This window comes from Pyxicephalus adspersus, chromosome 5 (assembly GCF_032062135.1).
Source record: "Pyxicephalus adspersus chromosome 5, UCB_Pads_2.0, whole genome shotgun sequence".
Lineage (NCBI taxonomy): Eukaryota > Metazoa > Chordata > Amphibia > Anura > Pyxicephalidae > Pyxicephalus > Pyxicephalus adspersus.
The window spans coordinates 129,428,861-129,448,709 of NC_092862.1; the positions used below are offsets into that span (position 1 = coordinate 129,428,861).

At 37.6% G+C, this 19,849-nt stretch overlaps 1 protein-coding gene across 1 annotated transcript; it reads left to right on the forward strand.

Annotated features, from left to right (window-relative positions):
- Positions 1-4,343: 4,343 nt before the first annotated feature.
- LOC140332111 (phthioceranic/hydroxyphthioceranic acid synthase-like) lies at positions 4,344-13,960 on the forward strand. The gene is made up of 6 exons (XM_072413406.1): positions 4,344-4,401; positions 4,705-4,843; positions 5,602-5,762; positions 7,665-7,846; positions 7,898-7,905; positions 8,271-13,960. The coding sequence occupies exons 1-6, from the start codon at positions 4,344-4,346 to the stop codon at positions 13,768-13,770; spliced, it is 6,048 nt and encodes a 2,015-aa protein (XP_072269507.1). The 3' UTR covers positions 13,771-13,960.
- Positions 13,961-19,849: the final 5,889 nt, after the last annotated feature.

Consider the following 19,849-nt stretch of genomic DNA (forward strand, 5'->3'; position numbering starts at 1 on the left):
CAATACTATTTAGGTCAAATTTTCTCCATGAAGCTGCTTTGTCAACTTTTGACCTTGGTACAGCTCCTCTGCAGTTAGAACTGATCCTCCAATAGGTTTGAATATGCGTAACAATGTGGATGCGTGACATTACAACACTGGGCCTGTTTTTTTAAAAACACTTTCGTCAGTGAAGCTGGGTGATCCAGCAAACCTGTAATTGATCTGGTCCAGGATTCAAAACATTTGCTAATAGCGAATTACTTAATAAGAAATCCATGCCAGGTTTGCTGGATCACCAAGCTTCACTGATAAAGTGAGAAAGTTTGAATAAATCAGGCCCATTGAGTCTTCAAGAACCACTGCTGAAATGGATACCAGCTGGTCCAGTAGATATCTAAGGCCTGCTGACACAATCTTAAAGGAAAAAAAATCTACTTTAACAACAATTCTATTTTAAAAGCATACCAAGGGGTCTCTTAAAGCCGAACTTTCATGAAAAAAAATTCACTTACCTTTACCAATGGCAAGCCCTTGATCTGTCCACAAACGGAGCCTAGCAGATTCTGCACTGGCTTGACTTCCTCTTTTTTCCAGCACTAACAGTAGCGTCCAATCCTGCCTTCTTCTTTCTTCTGTGTTCCCCTTGCGCCCCCATCTTGTGCCTGTGCTGTGCTAGATCGGGTGACGTGTTTTTCTGAAATCTCACTCAACATGTGTGAGACTGAACATTTTTTTAGACATTATAGGAAAGTCCTATGACATGCCTGATCATGGGCATGTGCAGAAATAGCAGCCTACAAAGCTTTCTGTAAAGACGGAAGGGGAAATTTTTATAAATAAAAAAAAACACATTTTTTATAATTATATAAAAGGGACAGCCACCCATATTTACCATTTAAAAATCTGGTGATAGGTCTGTTTAATAACTATTTTAGCAAACGTGCATAAAAAGGCTGACTGAACATACTTGTCTATGCACTAATCTCATTTATGTTTGGGGAGAAAAAAGAGTTATTGTTACAGGGAAATGATCAGGTCATAATGTTGTACATGTTGTACATCAGATCATCATCAGTTCAAAATATACTGAACTTTCAGATATGTAACAAGGAAAAAATTAATGTGCAGATGGTTCTGTGGAAGATTATCTTTCAATGTAATTGTTAAACTAAAAAAAATATTTTATTGAATTTGTAGTTAACCTTTCTCTTTATGGAGCAAACTGCAATATTTATTTTATCTAGAAAAGATAAAACTATCATTTTTAACTTGTTATTTTTTTAATATCAATAGGCTGTTTGCAGGTTTTATTGGTATATTGCTGCATCGAAAAAAGGTAAAGTCCATCAAATTTATGTGCAGAAAATAAAGTCCATGCACACCTAATCTGGTGTCCACCCTCCCTCCCACTCTTCTATAACTTATACTAAATGATCCAAGTCAGTGTTACTCATCAGGTTAGGGTGGAACTCTAGTTTTTTTCCAGAGCTTGCAAGAGGTTCCTTGAGCAAAGAACAGTTTGTGACTCTCAGGTCAGTTTAGGTGACACCAAAGATCTTTATGACTATCTATAAGGTTGGCGAGCAATGTGAAAGGCATATGTCCTACTGACCACCATGCTGTGAGCCCTGGATATATTATTTACAGTGGAGGTTCCCTGAAGACCTGAATGTTGTTTCAAGGGGCTCCCCTGTGTTATAAAAAGAGAAACACTGGTCTAAGTATTCCTCATGGAAGCTACACTTATAAAAAAAACCACCATCCAGGTTCCTTAGCAGCACTGTTTTTGCCAATCCAGTAATAAAATATAGGTGCACCTACAGAGGAAGATCAGAGCTAAAGGGTCATGTATGTGTTTATTTTTTTCGATTTTGGATTTTTATTAGCAAAATTGGCATTACCAAAACAATGTATTTGTCATTAATTTCTAAATGGTTTAAAAAAAAAAGAAAATAAAAAGTTGCATGTAAAAAAATTTTTTTTTGTAATACAGATCTAGGTATCAGATAAGGAGGGATAGATTCTTCTCCAGGCCAAATGGCAGAAACTCCAACTTCTGCAACTTGATGTAGATGTATATTGGACAGTACCATTATTTGTAACCCTCAGCAGTTATGCAAGGGAAATTAATGCTATATATCTACTTAACCATTATGCTTCTGGATCAGCTTCTATGACAACATGAAGAGTAATATAATGGGTTCTGAGTTATTAAAGCTCTCCAAAACTGGAGGAGATAGACTATCATAGGAGAACCTTGGTTAGCAAGCAAACCTAGAATGAACCTCCTTAAATCATTTGCTATTAGTTGTTTTCAATCCCGGACAAGATCTATTCCAGGTTTGCTGGATCACTCCGCTTTTCCTACAATAGCCTGTCTTCTCCAGTCTTGGAGAGCTTTAATAAACCAGGCCCAATAAATTACTAATACACAAAGACATTATGTATCAATTTCAGTGCATAACCTCTTTATAAATAGGCCTCACCCTTTAAATATTATAAAATGGAGGAGAAGGAACAGATGACGAATTAAAAAACAAGTACACAGATGTACACAGACATTGATAAAATATTGAACCAGTTTTTAGGACACAAAAAGGGAAAAAGACATCTGTAGGCCTTAGCAAGCAATATGCAATACCTGCAAAAAAACAATATCTGTTAGAGTTTCCAAAACCCAACACATTGTTTACTACCCTTTATGGTGGAATTTTCAGCTCTTCATCTAGGACCCTCTTTACCTTTCTTTGCCCATCATTGTGATGGATTGCCTCACAGGCCAATAGAAGCTACAGCAAGACACTTAAGCTAAGTACACACGGCAGATTTTTATCGCCCGATAATCAGCATCGGCCAATTATCGGGCGAAAATCTTCCGTGTGTACAGTCGGTGTGGTCCATCGTCCGGACGACCGACCTGCCGGATCCACGGACGATGGACGACAGCCGATCGTAATGAAAGGGAAGGGGAGAGCGCGCAGCAGGGTGCCGCTCCGTCGCTCTCCCCCTCCCCTCTCCATAGAGCATGAATGGTGCTGTATGTACAGCACCGTTCATGCATCGTGCAGTCCCTTGTCGTTGGAAAGGATCGTGAAAGATCCTTTCCAAAGACAAAAATTCCAAGTGTGTACGCAGCTTTAGAGTGTGACCAGTAGGTGCTGAAACTACTGAGTCTGGTTTTTTGGGAAATCAATGCACTCCTGCTCCAAGATATTGCAAGGTAAATGCTTTCATGTAATTCATATTAGCATGAAACATGTTCATAAAACCGATTGGTTTTCTGTTGAATACAAGTCTGCATACGGCTGGTATGTAATAGATGTAATGTACCACATGGTGCTATGTACCAGCCCTTGCTTTATACTACATTAAGCAAGAATTTTCTTTTAGAGGAAATAGTAACAAAAAAAGTAACAAATATTTTACAACATCTTTATATTATTACACGTAGGTCATTTTTCGATTAGGTAAAGCAGAATGTGTGTTAATGACATAAAACCTTACACTGGAGATAATAAAGATATCAATTATTCTGAGTTACTGTAACTCATTCTGTAGTCCAAGTAATAAAGTTTTACAGTTTTCTAATCTTAAGATGATATAGCTATCAATGATTTGATAAAAAATGATTTGTTTCAAGACGATTGGTTGAAAATTTTCTGCAGGTTCTTTAGAGTCAACTATAAAGAGGGATGGCTTGCAATGGTGTATTTATGTTTATAAATAGGTATATCAGTATAGATGCTTCAAAGAAACAGACCACAGGTAATTATATTTAGTTTTATTCAACTTATTTTTTGGAACTGTTTTTATGTAGAATATATACTAAAATGATATAGAAAATAATATTTTATATATGTACATACAGTATTAGAATATTTCTACCATTTTTTCTTTGATCTGTTGTGATAATTTGTATATTTGTTGTGATCTGTTGTCATATTTTGTATAATATTTTATTCTTGTTCATAGAACATTGCGGGGTCCATTATAAAGCAATGTTTCCCTTTTGTTTTCTCTTTAACTTGTTTGTTTAATTTGGGTATGGGGAGCACTGGTGGAGACTGAGACGGGAGGCCTGCTAGAGAATGTGCTGTGTGTGACAGCTGGCGTGTATCGTGGATCGTGAATATCGCCATTGGAGAAGTAGTGTGGAGTAATAATTGGGGGGCGCCCACTGCGGGGCCATCTTCATTGGTAAAATCCCCAGAAAATATATTAACAGATAGAGATTCTAGTATGTACCTCTCTGTCTATCCCAACTTTAAATAGTTTGGAAATACCTTTCCTAACATTACATATATAAATATATTTTTTTTTACAGTGCCTGGTTTACATTTACCTTTTAGAAATACTGGAAGATGAAAGACTTAGAAGATGCTATAGCGATAGTTGGAATAGGGTGCAATTTCCCTGGAGGTACGTAATGGTGATTACTCTTCTTGGATCCACATCTTAGATCTTTAAAGGTTTTGTACACTTTCCTCCCCAAGTCTGATGATTGGATAATGTAAGAGTAACACACTAAGTAGGTCATCATGGTGCTTTTCCCCTTGGTTGGTGCAGATGTACAAGTTAAAATAGACAGTTTATATTCAACACGTTTTTCTTTTTTTAAATGTATTAAAATTCAGCTTTAATGTTCACTATCACACTATGGGGGTCTATTTATAAAATGTGGAATAATTTTCAATGTTGTTGTGTTAATTTTCTATTTGACAGGAGAGGGAATTGATAATTTTTGGAAAGTTATTGTTGAAGGAAAGAGCTGCACAGTTGAGATACCCGAAGAAAGATTTAGTACTAAACACTGGAATGATTCAGATTATACCAAAATATGCCGAGCAGGTATTGTTCAGGGGTAAGTGTATTCTGTACATTTTTAAAACTTAGCCTTGAAATGGTTGTGCCAGTTGGAATGCAACAGGGATAATTTACTAATGCTGTTTAGGCTGTTCACTTAATGATGTGAATTATCACTTTGCACATTGGTGAATGTGGTGAAAACTAACTTTGCAAAGTATACCAAATCACAGTACGATTCTATGTTTATTGGCTTTGCAGTTAACTTGAAAATGTGGCAGGTGGCTTAAAAAAAGGGTTTTAGTGACCACACTCACACTTTATGGAAAAACAATATAATAAAATAATATATAAATATACATATATTTTTTCATATATATATCTTTACATGTGATAAATTCCCATGGTCCCCCTGCTACCCATCAATAGAAAATTTGGTGACAATACCATGTTCAGGCACTGTTTCATTGATTTAAAAAGTCGGCAAGTTAAACTTGTAAAGTGTCAAAAATATTTGTGAAAATGCATAATTTCTCATAAGTTATTGTGCAAATAAATTTCTCTCATCCTCTTTTACTTTCTGTAACTGTCACATTTCCGTTTCACTTTTCAAGCAATAATGTCATCTTTAGTTAGCTGTTTTTACTCAATATTTTTCCAAAATAGGATAGTTTTCCATCAATGCTTTTTCTATTTTGTTATCCAGCTTTCATAAATATGGAGAGAGACAAAAGAAAAACTGGCTTAGAATTTTTTAATCATTGTTCATATACAATATTTAGAATTCAAATACTAATATGCATTTTTGTATCGTAGAATTCATATGTTTGACAACAAACTGTTTGGAATTCATAAATCAGAGTCTGATCACATGGATCCCCAGCACAAACTACTGCTGCAGTGTACATACAGGGCTCTGGAAGATGCTGGTTATGCCATGGAAAGTATAAGTGGAAGCAATACTGGTGTCTTCATAGGTAAGAAATATATTTTTTTGTAATTGCTTGTGCTTGATATCATTAATGCAATTTTTGGGGTCGTTATGACGGAGTTTAACTTATGGATAGATATGTTATATGTTTTGCTCCAAGAATAATGCCGCAAAGAGTAGGACCCTTCCTCTGTATTAGAAGGAAGGACACTTAGGGTCTGATTTATTAAAACTGTCCAAGACAGGTTAAGATAGTCTATCATGGGGGAACTTTAGTGACCCATCAAGGCTGGAAAGGATTTCTTAAAAATAATGTGCTATTACCTGGAAAATGTTTTTCATCCTGGACTAGATCCATTCCAAGTTTGCAGGATTACCCAGGTTCTTCTCTTTACTTGGCGAGTAGGCTAGGTTAGGTCCTCAGCTTTTTAACTAAACAAGTTTTATTTATTCCTGCAATAGGAGTTTAGGATGATTTGGTTTTGAGTATATCTGTTCTATATTTTGCAGGTTTAATGAACAAAGATGCAGAACATATATACAATAAATATCCTGAAAACATAAATCACTTCAATGGAACTGGTACATCAATGTGCATAGCAGCAAACAGGATATCATATCAATTCAACCTGACTGGACCTTCTTTGTCACTGGATACCGCCTGTTCTTCCTCCCTTGTTGCACTACACTTAGCTTGCCAAGCTATAAGACAAGGTACCGATTGATGTCAAACCAGAACTCTATAAAATGTCATGTAAAGACAATAGAAAAATCTATTGTAGATTGTTTAACATTTTGTGTAGCCAGTGTGTCTATGATCATACCTAACAAATATCTTAGAGTGCCAATCTCCTGTATGTTCAGGTGTGCACAGTTGCTCCTCCAGCTAACCCCCATGTCACTACACAGCAAAGTACTAAATTTTTTGTCAATGATAGGAACTACTGTAGGCTCCCTACAGTGTTCTTTCCTGAAGAAAGGAGCCATTTTGTTCTGTGCTCAAAAGAGAGGGTCACATTACAGCAGTTTATAGGGACAGATATGCTTAGGAAAGAAAACTGATGTTGCTTGAGCTTGTGTTCCTTGAAAATGGTCAGATTGCAGCAGTTTATATAGCGAGATAGGTGTGAGTAAATAGAAAAAAGCCACATACATTACTTGCCATTTTGTGCTTCTACTATGTTAGACAGAGTCAGATTACAGAGGTTTAGAGGGAGATATATGATTAGGAGATTTGAGGGCTTGACTTCAAACGCACTCACTGCAGAGAGGTATTTCAGCCTTCAGTTAAAATTAAATTGCTCTCTGCCCAGTTTTACTCACAAAAACGTTGATACAATGCAATTTCTAAGGTTTTTCCTCGTGAGAGATCAGTGTTATTACAGCATGATGGAAAAAAACAACACAGATTTAGCTATCTGGCTCTATTCGTCACACAGACCTAAACTGTGGGAGACCTCCTGGGCTACACACAGACAGTTTACCTGAGCCACCTGGCCTCAGGCTGCAACTTCCCCCAGTCTCAAGACACAGGTCTTTTTATTATCCTTGGATTCAGAACCATCTCAATTTCTGGCCATTCTTTTCAGGACATTCTGGACCTGAACACCAAATAAACAGCCTCAAATCTGCAGCAATACAAATACTTACAGCCCTATCCAGGCCCTTTAATTCTATTTCCAGGTGAAATTGAGGTACATGATGCCACATACCCTCTTAATTTGGCATTAAATTATTCCTGATTCTACAGAGACAACAATTTGGGCACTGGAGATTTTTAAACTGAAATTGACTAAAAGCAAGAGCATTTCAGGTAGCTGAATGTGAATTTGAACCACCACTGCAAAAGAATTGCCAGGGATAGAAAAGGTTGTATTGTTTCAACTTAATCCATGGTTTTCAAAAGTAAAATCTAGCAAAAAGGTTAAAAGGTTCTTTGTTTTCACAGGCGACTGTGAGATGGCAATATGTGGAGGTGTCAGCTGTATTATAGATCCCCACATCTATATTGCTCTCAGTAAAGCAAAAATGATCTCTCCTGAGGGAACAAGTAAACCATTTTCCAAAAATGCAGATGGCTATGGAAGAGGAGAAGGATGCGGCATTGTGGTTCTTAAACCTTTAAAACAGGTATGTTTTATTTTTGTCAGCATATGACCTGTAAACACATTTAAATCTCAGCAAAACCAGTAATAAAAACAGAAAATCTTGCAATACATTTGCTTTTCTGTACACATTTTATAGTTAAAGAGCTAACACTCTGCATGACTCTAACTTAAATAAGAAGGAAATTGAAAGAATGTGAATACTTCTTAACAGTTATCAACTGCTGACATATTAATCAACTGAGTAAGGAGCATGTACAAAATCAGGTGGTTTGTTTAGGACATGCATGGCAGAGTAAAGACTGAGGCAAAGCGGAATAGGGAATGTGGAATAGGGAATGCCTAATGCACAGTACAGAATGAGGTGGTAGTGCAATATAAAAAAAAATATATACATATGCATCCACTTTTCCTTTATTTTCACATGTTTTCTTCATGTAATAAATAAGAACATATTTATTTTTACAGGCTAAAAAAGATTACAGCAAAATATGGGGAATCATATGTGCATGTTCAGTTAACCAAGATGGACGGTCAGTAACACCAATTACCAAACCATCTCAAGAGCAGCAGGAGAAACTATTAAGGCGTATCTACACAGATATAGATCCATGTTCTTTACAGTATGTTGAAGCTCATGGTACAGGAACACCTGTTGGGGATCCAATAGAAGCCACCAGTATAGGCAACATCATTGGAAAAAAACGCCCAAATGGAATGAAACTTTTGAAAATTGGATCAGTTAAAGGAAATATTGGACACACAGAATCAGCAGCCGGGATGGCTGCATTGATAAAAGTTCTGCTCATGATGCAACATGAAATGATTCCTCCATCCTTACATTATTCAAAAGAAAATGGTATTAAAGAAATTGAAGATTCTAAACTAGTTGTTCCAACAGTTTCGGAAAATTGGCATGAAGATGCAAAATTTGGAAGAATGGCTGGCGTTAATTGCTTTGGCTTTGGAGGAACTAATTCTCATGTTGTTGTAAAACAATATAAAGAGAATAACTCTAAACATCATTCCAAGAGACCTGCTGAAATATTTATTCTCTCAGCAGCCTCCAGTAAATCACTTCAATTAAGCATTGAGGACACAGTACAAGAGCTGAGCAAAATGCAATCATCATTATCCTTGGAGAACCTGGTCTATACCGCAGCCTGCAGAAGGACTCATATTAATTTCAGATATAGAGCAGCATTTCTAGCCTCTTCTTTGCCCAGTCTACAGAAAGGTCTCCAGTCTGTAAATACAGAGACACATCCCATTCCAAAAAGTCCTCAGATTGTGTTTGTGTTCTGTGGAAATGGAGTCCTTTCCAAAGGAATGTGCAAGGTTTTGTTAGAAAATGAGGAAATATTTAAAGCAAAATGTTTGGAGGTAGACAAGATGATTCGCATTTATACCTCCCTTTCTGTAGTCCAATTGCTGGAGAATGAATATGATGACTTTTCCAGTCCAGATGTTGCCCAGTTGCTGCTTTTCACAATCCAAGTGTCACTTGTTCATCTTCTAAGACACTGGGGGGTGAATCCAGACTGTGTTGTTGGACATTCAGTAGGAGAAGTAGCTGCAGGATATTGTTCTGGTCTACTTTCACTTGAAGATGCTGTTAAAATTATTTATCACAGGAGCAAATTGCAATGCACAGTTACCGGAGGGAAAATGCTTGTTGTTGGAAATGTACCAGTAACAGAAATATCAAACACACTCTTATCATACAATGGAAAGGTATGCATGGCAGCTTACAACAGTACCTCCTCATGTACACTTTCTGGAGATGAAGAAGCTATACAGAGACTCAGTGATCACTTATCCCAACACTACAAGAAAAAAAATATATTTCTCCATGTTTTAGATGTTCCTGCTGCATATCACAGCCATTTGATGGACCCAATATTAGATGACACTAAAAACATTTTACAGAATTTACACACAAATAATTTGGAATGTGAGCTTATTTCAACAGTGACTGGTAAGCCAGCAATCAAAGGAGATTTCACAACTGGAGAATACTGGGCTAGAAATATTCGTGAGCCTGTTGTGTTCGAACAAGCTATAAAAGCCTCAGCAAATAATAAAGAACATGTTGTGTTTATAGAAATTGGTCCCCGCAGAGCACTGCAAAAAAACATTGTTGATATCCTTGGACCAAATACAACTGTTATGCCTGCTGTGCATCCTAGAAATGAGTATGAAACAATTTTTTCCTTGCTGATTGCACTTTTCAAAAAAGGATACAATCCTAGCTGGAACAATCTTTTTGCAGAATATAAAACTTCTCCATCTCACATTCCAAGATACCAGTTTGAGCACAACAATCAAGATATAAGATTTGATCAAATTAGTCAAGGAAACCAATCTGCTGCCTCTGTTATTCATCCACTTCTACACAGTGTAAATGCAGATTTCACCGAGTTTAAATGCACTCTATCGAAATCGCTGACATCATATGTTTATGAGCACAAGAATTTGGGGGCTGCCCTTGTTCCTGGTTCATTCTTTGTAGAACTTGGTTTGGCAGCTGCAGTCACAAGCTTGAAACCCAGGGTGCCATTACACTGCTTGAAAATGAGTGCAAAATTTTTGAATCCATGTGTTCTTCAAAAAGAATCCCAGGAGCTGAATGTAAAAATGCACCAGAAAGACCAAGTTATTCATTTTGAAATTCTGACATCACATGTTTATGCAACTGGACATGTACAAAGAATTAGCAGTTGGCCAGATAGTGATAAAAGAATTTACATCGAGCATATTGTAAAGAGATGTCAAACTATTTTCAAAAAGGAAGAGGTCTATAAACTACTATCCACCTTTGGATTTGAGTATGGAAAGGTCTACAGACAGCTATGTGACGTTCACTATGGAGAAAAGCTGATGGAAGGAATTGCTAAGATTAAAATAGAAGAAGTCAAAGAAACAATGTATGAATACCACATACACCCAGTGATTTTAGACTGTTTCCTTCAAATGGTTGTTTGTGTGGTTGGCTCAAGAATAAATGAGGCTGAAGCAATCTTCCCATCTTCCATAGGAAGCATAATGATTTTCCAACCACTTCAAGAAGAAATGGTGATCTACATAAAAACAATAAGAATCACAAGCAGCTATGCTGAAGTCTGTGGATGTTTTGCTGACAACAACGGAACAGTGTTGGCAGAGATAAAAAATGCCAGGATAGCACTGATGAAACGTACAGCACGAACACAAGCTAATGACTTTTTCCAAATTCAATGGACAAAGGCACCTAGCTTGGAGAATGTTTCACAAGTGATGCCAAATATGCTGATTTACGCAGATAACTCTGGAGTGAGCCAACAAATATCAACATACATACGTGAGGGAGTGAGCTACATTCATTTTAACAGTTGGGATTCAGACATCCAGTTACAAAAACTACAAAGTAGTAGATGTAAAGACATTGTGTTTATGTGGGGGATTCATAGTCTCAGTGATGCGATTCCTATTAATCCCACACAGTATCTAGCAAAATGCTGTGAGGTCTATCGACAGCTAATTCTGGCAGTAAGACAAATGGACCCTGGAACTTGTATCAAGACAGTCACTTTTAGGACAACAGAAAGCACAGTTGATCACATTAATCCTGGATTTGTTTTTGTGGGAATGTCACGAACTTGTATTACTGAAGTACAGAACATTACCTTTCAGCTGATCGATATTGGCTCCTCAAATCCCCAAGATATAGCAGCACTTGCTCAGGTTCTTCTTCATTACAACCCAAATGAATACCCTGAGATAAAAATTATTGAAGGATGTATTTATACAGGTGAAATTACCTACACAGACATTGAAAACAGTAGACAGCTATCAGCACCCTTAGAGAAGTCGGACAATTTTACCTTGTGCACTTCTAATATCCATAAGATGGACGAACTTTCTGCTGAGCCAAATAATTCAAGAATCACTGAAAACTCAAGCAAAGATGTAGAAATAAAAATTGATAAAATAGGTGTCCACACTGAAGACTACTTTCCTGTTAGTCTTTCTAGCTGGCAATATGGAGACACATTGTACTGGAATGAAGATGCTTCTGATAAACATAAGCTAATCCTTTTGGATTTAGCCGGAACTGTAACAGCAGTTGGAAGAGATGTCCGGAAAATTCATGTTGGCGATAAAGTTGCTTCATGTTATCCAACAGTTGCAAATTCCAAAGTGAGGCTTCCAGAGAGTGTTTGCTGTTTAACTAAGAAGCTTGCACTGTTAAGAGATTCGCCTTTTGTTTCACTATTTGTCTTAGCCTGGGAAATTTTACACAAGCAACTACCAAGTCCAAAAAACAAACCTAAACTGGCAATTGTAACAACGGAAGAGAAGTCAGTTTTGAATACAATTTTATTAAAGGCAGCCAAGCAAAGAGGTTGGGAAACAGTAATAACTTCAGGAAGTACAGCTAATGCCAAACAGTGCAGTGCCATGATCATTCTTCCTACATCAGAAGTAATCTCAGGAGAAGACCTTGCCCAGCTTTCCCTTCTTAAAGATGTGGTGATTATACGTGACCACAAAAATTCAACACATTTTCAAAATTTAGCAATTAATGTGGGACAGAACATTCACCTACACATACTTGATCTTGGATCTGTTTTCCAAACAGCCTACCTACAGCGGTTTTCCAAAGATGTTTACAAATGGCTTCGGTCACTGTCCTCCAACATTCCTATCATTCTACCTAAATCTATCATACAGCTTTCTAACAGCAAATCGAATTTGAATACAGTCTCAAGCTATTTTAAAGCACAATCCCTACCACTCATTGAGTTAGACAATAACACAATTGCAAAGATACCAATGTCTGTCTCTGATGAAGTTCTTTTCAGGCACAATGCAGTTTATATTGTTACAGGTGGTTTGACTGGCTTGGGATTTGAAACTGTGAAATTTATTCTACACAATGGAGGTGGCCATGTTGTGATTTTCTCAAGAAGAACCCCAAATGCCGAAATGAAACAACAAATTGCCAAAGCACAGAGTGAAAAGGAAAATGCTAAGATAATAACACTACCATGTGATATAGGCCATTATTGTGAGGTGAAGAAAGCTATTGATTCATTACAAAAGAACTTCCCAAATATTCCAATTAAAGGTGTCTTTCACAGTGCCGTTGTCCTGCATGATGGCATCTTGGAAATGTTAAATCTGTCACTTTTCGAGAAGGTTCTGAGCCCAAAAATTGATGGTGTTGTCAATCTTCACCATGCCACAATAAACCACAAACTAGATTTTTTTGTATGTTATTCATCTGTTGCATCACTTGTCGGAAGCTCTGGACAAGCTAATTATGCTGCTGCCAACTCATTCCTAGACATTTTCTGCCAATACAGAAGAAATCTTGGTCTTCCTGCTCACTCAATTAATTGGGGTGCTCTTAATATTGGGCTTTTACTTAATAAACAGCAGGTTCATGACATTTTAAAAAACAAAGGACTGCTCCTATTAAATGTACCAGAAATTCATGCAAACCTGAAGAAAAGCCTCTTAATTAACAATACCCAACAAGGAATAGTCAGGTTTGATTTTAAGTTGATGTATGACAACCTGATTTCACGCATCCCAGTTATGAAGAAACGATTCTACAATTTGGTGATGGAATATCTGAACAATTTTGATGACAAAGTCCAAGTAAAGCAATCTAAAATTAACAAACAAAAAGCAGAGGATTACGTTTTGTCTTTAGTAAGTGAGCTCACAAATGTCACCTTAACTGACATCACAATGAGTAGCCTTCTGAATACTTTAGGGATTGACTCCATGTTGGCAATAACATTACAACATCGTATCTTTGAAGAAAAAGAAGTAAATGTTCCTGTTGTCAGACTACTCGATCCCAACACAACCATTTTAGATGTAGCATCATGGATTAAAGAAAACTCGACACATGAAGAAAATCTGGTGGAGAACATAATACTGGAAACCTGGCTGTAAAGTTTACAGCACCATATATCCAGATTTTTACAGTCCAAAAAATGATTTTATGATTTCATCACCATCAACTTTTCTGGCTTTAATTAGACACCGAAAAGCAGACTATATTGTAGAATTGCTGCATGTGTTACTTACAAATCAGGATTTCTAATACAGATATTTTTGGTTGCAATTTTTCTAGATTTGAATTAGCTACAGCTGTTTTTGCAGTCTGTTGTCTTTTGGGGTGAATCCCCCAAAATGAGTTTAGGGTATCTTGACAGAATAGTAAAATCATCTTTATGAACCTGTACAAATTGGCATGAATTTTTTTCCTGAGACTTTATTCATGTCCTGACTGGGAACAATTACCCTTTATTGGTCTGGACAAGTGTCACTCGGATTGAAAGTAAAATAATTAAAATGGCAAAATCCAAAACTTTCAGTTGTCACTGGATTAGGAATAGAGGCAAAATTGTCCAAAAAAAGAGAGGCTATCACTTACCTTTGAGAAATTTCCTTAATCCCTTTTTGTCTATAAAACTTGAAAGGAAAGCAAAATTTGTCAAAGGACAAGTTCTTAAAATAATTAAAAATAAATGTTTGAGCTTTAGAAATAGGATATAATAACTTTATAAAAAAAGCAATTTGGCAGAAGTGAAGAAGAAATTCAAATATTTCACTAAGTTAAAAAAAACAGGAAACAAAGAAAAAGGCAGTATGTAGCTTTATGTATTTAGATGTATAGCTTTTGAAAGTATTACATTACTATTTAATTTTTCTTTTTAAATGTAAAACTGCATCATGATCTTACTGTAAAAACATGCACTGTTGTATGTACAAAAAAACTTACAAAATTTTTCTTTATTTCCTGTCATTAAAAAGGGAAATAAAAAATAAAATGAATTAAATCAAATGCATCTTGCCATTTACTGATATCATTCAACAACTGGAAAAAAAATTACTGGAGTTCTGTTTAAAAAAAAATGACTGGAGTTCTGTTTATGGAGCATTGCTGCTAGCCTTCAATGCATCCTATGTATGGCTGTATGTCCTTAGGGTTATGGGAAACTTGGTATGTGGAACATAAGCATGAGTAAATGTTACACTGAATCTCACTAGGGCATGTGCCCCAATTTATAGACATTGTGCCCCCTAAAACCCCCTGCAGCAGGATCCCAGGGTCCCAATGAGGCAAAATGCTTGCCCTTTTAAAATGCTTGCTGTGGCACTACAGCGATTAACAGATTCTATCCCTTTCTTTTTTAAAATATCTCAGATCCAGCAGATGTTTGTGCCCAAAAGTACCAGGGAGCTGAAGGTCAGCATTAGAAGTTTCCTCTTTAAAAAACACAATAAATAAATAAATATAGGCGTGCCAAGCCACTTTGTCTACAATTTATTGTCAAACAACAAATACAACCAACACATTTCAGGGGTCATAGCAACTCATGTTCACCAGGGCTACAGAAATAGATCAGATAATAATTAATGCAGAAAAGATATTTGTTAAAAATAGCCTAATAGGAACTAAAACAAATTGTAGCTCAGTTATGGGGGGGTCAGGTAAATGACCCTCACAAACCAGGCTATGGCGCTATCCTATAGATCAGTGTTTTTCAACCGCTGTTCCGCGGCACACTAGTGTGCCTTGAGAGATCTTCGGGTGTACCGTGGGAAATTATCCAATTTCAGTTCAGGGATGCAGGAAAAGTCTCTGGAGTTCAGGAACAATCTATCTGCACTACCACTTAGACCCTAGCAATCACACTAATCTGCCAATGCAACCGGACCTCTGCTACCTATGGGCCATCGGATGCCTAACCTATGCTAGCTGTAACTAGACAGGGGGTGTAGATCAGCAAAGATAACTAAAAGGGCAGAGCAAATATATATTTGTGTATGTAGCTGATACACTGACAGTAGGGATTTCCCAAAGTGATCTCTGATAACAGATATTACATATACCCCAATAATACAGAGGGAAATAATCTCTGATAACAGATATCACATATACCCCAATAATACAGAGGGAAATAATCTCTGATAACAGATCTCACATATACCCTATTAATACAGAGGGAAATAATTTGTAGCAATGTTATTATCCAATTATGCATTCAGGCATCTTAGGAATCTGCAATTCAGTTATATTAGTAATAAATTAAAAACAAAAGTGAGAAACCACTGGACAGAGAACATCAACCAAAAGAAAGGGGAGATACCTGAGAATTGAATCTGACCACTCTTTCAGGTACCAAGTAGGGATGAGCATGCAAGATTTGTAATTTCGATCTCGCAGCGAATCGGGCCTTTCTCACTTACTGAGAAAGTAAGCAAGAATGGCCTTGTGATTCGCTACGAGGTCGTGTTTTCGCCGAACAAACGAGGGAAAAATCAGGGGTTGGTAATGCTGAGAAATTTCTTTTATAGCACAAATTACTTTTATAGCACAATGATCAATTATGTATGGGTGATTTATTTAATGAGTTATTAAAGTCTAATGTAGACATACCTTTTCTGTGTTAGAACCTAGCTCTAACATAGCCCCACTAAACAAAATATAGGTGATTTAGTGAACAATATTGATGTCATGGGGAGCCAAGACCACTAGGGGGCGCTGAGGCTTGTATGGAGGTGGGGTGAGCCAGAGGCGCAGAGTCTAAGTTGTAACCAGGTTTTCTCCAGAGCCTCTGATGTACTGCTGGTTATAGCCAGGTTGCAGTCCTTGGGCACACCAAGGTTGGCACGTTGCACAAACACTGAGTGCAGTCTGTGAGCTAACTAAATAGCCAGGGCTGATCAAGAGGCCATTTTCTGATTGGCCATCAAAATGGACGGAGTAGTTTCACCAAAGAAGGGCTTCTTCAGGGTTTTTTTTGAGAACTCAAAATTGTGTCTGTCGATAATGTCTCTCAAACACCATGTTGAAATGTGATATAAAGTGAACCAACTCAAAGAAGTGTATTTATTGAACCTTATGGAAGACATTGTATCAGCTTAGTATACACAGTTGGGCAAACTTCTCTGATGGTGAACATATGTCTATTAATGACAAATTCTTGTGGATAAACAGCCAGACTTACTTTTGCGCTAATCACGATCTAATCACAAATCTTTAAACACACTTTCGCGGCTCCGTGCGCGAGCTTTTTCGGTTGCTGAATAGCGCGATCGCGCACGATTCCGGATCGCTAATACGAATGCGCGAGCGATAATCCGATTTTGCTTGATGAATCAGGGGCATTGCCTCATGGTAATCTTCCAGCTCCATATGTTTCAATGGCAGTACCTGATTACCACCAGGGAATGTTTAATCTGTTTAATACATTTGCTCTTTTTATTATAACATCTTCCTCTGACTGGTGGACAGTAATATTGTTCCTATCTATAAAAAGGTATAAGGTGTCACCTACAGACCAGTGAGTTTAACATGTGTAGGAGAAAAATGTATAGTAATAATTATTAAAAATAAAAATTAGTGACCATATAAAGACAGATTGCTGGACCCAAGACAGGCAGGCTTTGCTAAAGACAGACATCTGCGCTGACATCTTCTCCTCTATTCTTCTGGGATCGTCTTCCTGCATCACTGCGCAGGCGTGAGATCATGTGACGTAGATTGGGAAAAATTTGCCGATTTCACTGCAAATGCGTGAGATTGGCAATTTCTTTTCTATTGATGAAAGGGCTACCTCTGCGCATGTCTGGGATGCTCAGGCATGCACAGAAGGAGCAGCCAAGAGCCTACTGGGATGCGAGACGTAGGTATCCAGGGAGGCTCTGTGTTCCTAATCATTCTTGATCACCTAGGCGAACGAAAATTAAGGGGGCAATGCTGCACCTCTTGTTTTTTTAAAAAAAGGGTGTTGCATTTAGAAAAAAACAAACAAAACTTATATTTTTTTATTATTATACAGTATTTATATAGCGCCATCATATTACGCAGCGCTGTACAGAGTCCATAGTTGTGTCACTAACTGTCCCCCAAAGCAGCTCACAATCTAATGTCCCTACTATAGTCATATGTCATTAATGCAGTCTAGGTCAATTTAGGGGGAGGCCAATGAACCTAACTGCATGCTTTTGGGATGTGGGAGGAAACCGGAGTACCCGGAGGAAACCCACACAGACACAGGGAGAACCTACAAACTCCATGCAGATAGTGTCCTGGCTGGGATTTGAACCTAGGACCTAGTGCTGCAAAGGCCAGAGTGCTAACCCCTGAGCCACCATGCTTTATATTTGAAATATAAGGGTTGTCTGCCAATCAGCCTCAAGACTGACAGCAAAACTGCCCGGCAACAGGAACAGACAGCATGACACCTAAAAATATAAAGCCGCAAAAAAGTCCAGAAAAGTCCGCCACCTAGAGGCAGGAGAAATGGACCCAGCACACAGGTGAGGCCTATTACTAGAGAGGAGCATTGTAGAAGCACCATTAAAGGAAGTGGCAGGCAGCTGTTCCACCACAAGGGAGGTCAGAAGCCACAGGTTGAGGGCATTTTTTTACCCATTCCTCCCCTCCTGGTTCACCAACTCTTTTCATCAATTCACCAAGCAGGGTATCCATAATGGCAGGAAGAGAAACTGGGACAGGTGATGTAGCTGAGAGCTCCTGAGGTAAAATATGATGCTCCCTCAACTCCACAGACTTACAAAGAGTAGAGAAAAATGTCACTAGACGGTTGTTTTCCCTCCAAAAGTTGGACTGCCAATCAGCCTCAAGGATGACAGCAAAACTGCCTGGCGACAGGCACCTCCACAGATTTTTCTGCCTGGCAACAGACAGCCTGATACCTGACAAAATAGAGCCAGAAAACAGTCCAAGAAGATTGCCATCTAGAGGCAGGCAGTAGATAAAGGTATAAATGTATTTAATGACAATAACTTTAGAAAGAGGGGTGCTAGGGGCGAAAATTCCATGTGGTTCCTCTTCAAAATTTGTGTCCTGGGAGGGGTGTATCACCTGATTCCCCTATATGAATCAGGCTTAGTATATTATAATTGTACAAACTCAATTTTCAAAAAAGTTGGCACACGCAATAAAAACTAAAATCTGTAATTTGTTTATTTAACAGGCAAAACAACAAAGAATTGACTTTCAGAGTTTCCCCAACAAACTTAATTCTATTTGGTAAACATTAACAAATGTAGATATGGATGCCTGCAACAAATCCAAAACAGGTGGAACAGGCAAAGTAAGAATATAACATTTATACAATTGTACAGTTCCTCAATCAGCAAAATAACTGATAACAGGTGTGGGTATAAAGAATGGTTATAAAAGGAGCATCCACCTAAAGGCTCAGTGTTTGCAAGCAAAGATGGGTCGTGGCTTACCACATTGTCTTGAACTTCGTCATTTTAAAAGCATTTAGGTCTGTCACCATCTATTTATTATTATTATATTATTAGTATGCAATAACAAACTATTGCATATGCAGCATTGAGAGCTAAGGGTAGTTGGTATTATCCTTATCCACCAAACACCCTATTATATGATTTGGGCATCTTAATAATTCTCCTTTTCCTTCTGTCATTCAGTCTTATCTAAACTAGCTTTAGGAAGTACAATTTGACTATAAACTAGGAGGCTTCAAATAAATGGTAGCAAGGACAGGGACTGACCCCATGGGAACATAGGTGGTATCTTGAATAAGTTAAAAAATTAATTAAATCCCAGCTCTGTACAGGTAGTCCCCTGGTTACATAGGATATAGGGACTGTGGGTTTGTTCTTAAGCTGAATTTGTAAATCGGAACAGGTACATTATTTTAATAAATGCAATTAGTACAGGTGTTTGTGTCAATATAATATTAGGCAGCATGGTGTCAGTTACTGTATGAAATCCTCACTGTGAGTTAATCAAACAAAGCAAAAAAAAAAGGCATTCATTAACTTCTGGAGCAAGCTGTGCTTTGATTTGCAAAAAGAAACAACTGCAGAGTTTGTTCCGGTCATTAAAGAGTTATAGGATGTTACAGATCAGCTCAGCTCTTAAGATCACCCACATCCTCAGATGTGTATAGCAAAAGATTTCTTCTGCAAGTCATGCGAACCGCCCTTCCCCCCTCCAGCCTTAGTTTTGCACACAGCA

Bases quoted from the DNA above. Each gene is read 5' to 3' on its own strand.
- LOC140332111 (XM_072413406.1), top strand. From the start codon at position 4,344: ATGAAAGACTTAGAAGATGCTATAGCGATAGTTGGAATAGGGTGCAAT. The intron at 4,402-4,704 runs GTACGTAATGGT...TCTATTTGACAG, and splicing joins AGGGTGCAATTTCCCTGGAG to GAGAGGGAATTGATAATTTT. The intron at 5,763-7,664 runs GTAAGAAATATA...TTGTTTTCACAG, and splicing joins CAATACTGGTGTCTTCATAG to GCGACTGTGAGATGGCAATA.